General features: G+C 53.2%; 1 protein-coding gene across 1 annotated transcript; it reads right to left on the bottom strand.

Moving 5' to 3' along the window:
* Positions 1-736: 736 nt before the first annotated feature.
* TCEAL3 (transcription elongation factor A like 3) lies at positions 737-2,257 on the bottom strand. Its single transcript, XM_052663445.1, is given in 4 exon segments — positions 737-935; positions 937-982; positions 985-1,367; positions 2,235-2,257. Coding segments are annotated over 4 exon segments (651 nt in total).
* Between the last annotated feature and the right edge of the window lie 649 nt (positions 2,258-2,906).

The raw sequence follows: 2,906 nt of genomic DNA on the forward strand, positions 1-2,906 counted from the left end.
TGGGAGGAGCCATAGGATGGTAGAGGACCCAGGAGAAGGGCTGCCAGTGCCCACTGACATGGTTACAACTAGGGGAAGAAATGGGGATGGACATACCTGTGGAGGAATGGCATGGAGGTACCATCTGATGATTGGACTCATCTTTGAGTACAGGCAAGACCTATTTTCTGGCTACAATGCAGGAAAAAACTATCACCTAGTTTTTAGCTTTCATGGTTTTCTCTGTGCACAAATGCATTATGCAAACATTTACTACTTTTACAAAGTGAAAAGTATTAGTCACTCATTCATGTCTGACTCTTTGCGATCCCATGGACTGTAGCCCACCAGGCTTCTCTGTCCATGAGATTTGCCAGGCAAGAATACTGGAGTGGGTAGCCATTTCCTCCTTCAGGGGATCTTCCAGACCTAGGGATCAAACCCAGGTCTCTGGCATTGCAGGCGAATTCTTTACGGTCTGAGCCACTAGGGAAACCCTTTTACAAAACTGGTTTGATACTATACATTTAGTGTTTTTTATTGCTCTTTTTACAGTGCACCATGAACATCTCTTCCATGAACGTGGGTGAAAACCCCCTACTGAAACACAGAACACTGTAGTTGGATCAAATGGCTGCTGGTAAGGACAGTGACACCTAAAGCTTGAGGATAAAGCACATAGCCTGGCAAGTGCCTGCCAGGGAAAGCAGTGTCAGTGATATTCTCATCAAAGAAACCAGAATCAAATGCCAAGGCATTAAAGATATGGGATATCATGTATGCCCCTTTGGCTCCTCCCTCCTCCCCTCGTTCCCTTGACACCCCGTTGCCCCCTTGGGGTGAATGGATCCTGTACATTTCTTTGTATCCAATGAAATCCACCCAATTTCTGTCTTTTCCTTAGCTCTTCAAGCTGAGCCATTGACAGATCTCCACATTCTCTCAGTATCTCCTCCCAGATGCCTTTCCTGTAAGTTGTCCTGATAGTCCTTGGGGGAATCCTGTCCTTTTTTCTTTTTGCCTTCTGGGGCACATAATCTTCAGCAGGGCACTTTTTGGCAGCACGCGACTGGCTCTCTGACTTTGCCTGGGACCCTGGCTTTCCCTTGAGTGGGTTTCCCTCAGCTTCGAACTTGCCCTGCTTTTCTTGCTTCCCCTCATCTGCTGGTTGTCCCTCATGTGCGGGTTGTCTCCCATCGTCTGGCTGTCCCTCATTCTGGAGCTCTCATTCCTGTTCTGACTTCCCCACCACTTCTGGCTTTTCTTTCTCATTTGACTTTCCTTCATTTTCAGGCTCTACTTCATCTTCTGGCTTTCCCTCACTTTCCAACTTTCCTTGATTTTCATTGCAGTTTTTCCATGTTGAGATGTCCCCTCCCCTTCCTGTCCTGGGGGATGAAGGTGGGGGTGGAGAAGAGACAAAGAGGAGACAAGGGAGACTGCGGGCTTGGGTGGAGGAGACAAGGGAGACTGCAGGCTTGGGTGGAAGGCAGGTCTGGACAGCACTGGCATCTGACCTGCATCAGTGGTCCCCTGACCTGGCCCGGCCTAGTGTGCCTTCTGCCTACCCTTTACCCCACCATTCCTCCTGCACTGAGAGCCAACCATTCCCTGGAGGGCCCTACCACCTTGTACCATCCTTTAGCGTGGCAGGGAGGGTATATATTTTATACCCTATATATTTTATACCCTATATATCTAAGTGGGGCCTTAAAATGCTGCCAAAGCTGTGCCCCCAAGGCCCATGCCTGTCCAGTGCCCTCTTATTTTTCACTGACTTGCAGGGATTCTGGCCAGGTTTCTCCTCCTTTTCTAGCCTTGCAGAGTGTTGGGAACAGACATGCAGACCTGCAGACAGACAGAAGACAGAGAGGGACTGCACGGTCCATGGGCTGGGGTCCCTTTCCTGAATCCAGGCCCTCCTCATCCTACAATTTTTCCCCTACCTCTCCTGCATCCCAGCCACCATTACTTCTCAGGCCGCAGGCACTAGACCAGGATGCTTTCCAACTATTTTGGGTCTGTGTCTTCCTCCCGCGCAAGCAACCCGCTGCATCCCCGCCCGTTTATGTGAGGTCAGTTATTTCCTCCTGGGCTCAGAGTGTGAAAGGGAATTATTTTCAGAATTTGTCTACGTTTCACCGTCGCACTGCGGGGGCGCATCCCCCCTCCCCTAGCAATTTCAGGCTCAAAAATGGGTGGAAGGCACAGAGGAGGGCCGTCGAGGAGGAGACGGGGCCACCTGCCCACGTTGCGCTTCGCTGTTCTCCACATTCATCTCGGGACCCCCTCCTCTCTCCCCATCTCTCCCCGCTGCTCCTGGATCCTAGTCCCATCAGCTTCCACCCCTGCCCAGGACGCCAGCAGTGGCCACCTTCACACTGACCTGTGGAGCCTGGGCCAGGTCTGCACCTCCTCGGGCTCGCCTAAGCCCTCTCGCCCCTTGCCCGGGCAGCTCTTGGAACTGGTTCTGCTCGGGCAGGGCGGGCATGGGGGTTGCTGCCCACGTTGGCGCCCAGCCGGTCATGTGAGCGTCGCGTCTCTTGAGCCAGGTCCTCCGCCCCACTCCCTCGCCCCCAGCCCAAAGGGACCTGACAGCTCCAGAAGGTGGGGGCCGGCAGGGTGGGTGGTAGTTGGAGAAGGAGGCATTACCGATAAAGCAGGAGTGTAGAGGCTTCCTGACTGCAGGTGCTTTACCTGGAGCATCTCGGGTCCTCGCTCAGCATCCCTCTGAGATGCCCATTATCCCCAGTTGTGGCAGCTGATCACAAGGAAGGTGCCAGATTTTGCCTAAAGCACCACATAGCCCCACAGCCCGCTTTCAAGACTAGCTCCTCCTGACTCGAGTCCTGGTGCTGGTCCCGCCAGGGAGCCGCGCTGCCACCTTGTGTAGCTGTGCCTGAGCCTCAGCTCTTCTTAGTCCACGT

The sequence above is a fragment of the Budorcas taxicolor genome, chromosome X (assembly GCF_023091745.1).
Source record: "Budorcas taxicolor isolate Tak-1 chromosome X, Takin1.1, whole genome shotgun sequence".
NCBI lineage: Eukaryota > Metazoa > Chordata > Mammalia > Artiodactyla > Bovidae > Budorcas > Budorcas taxicolor.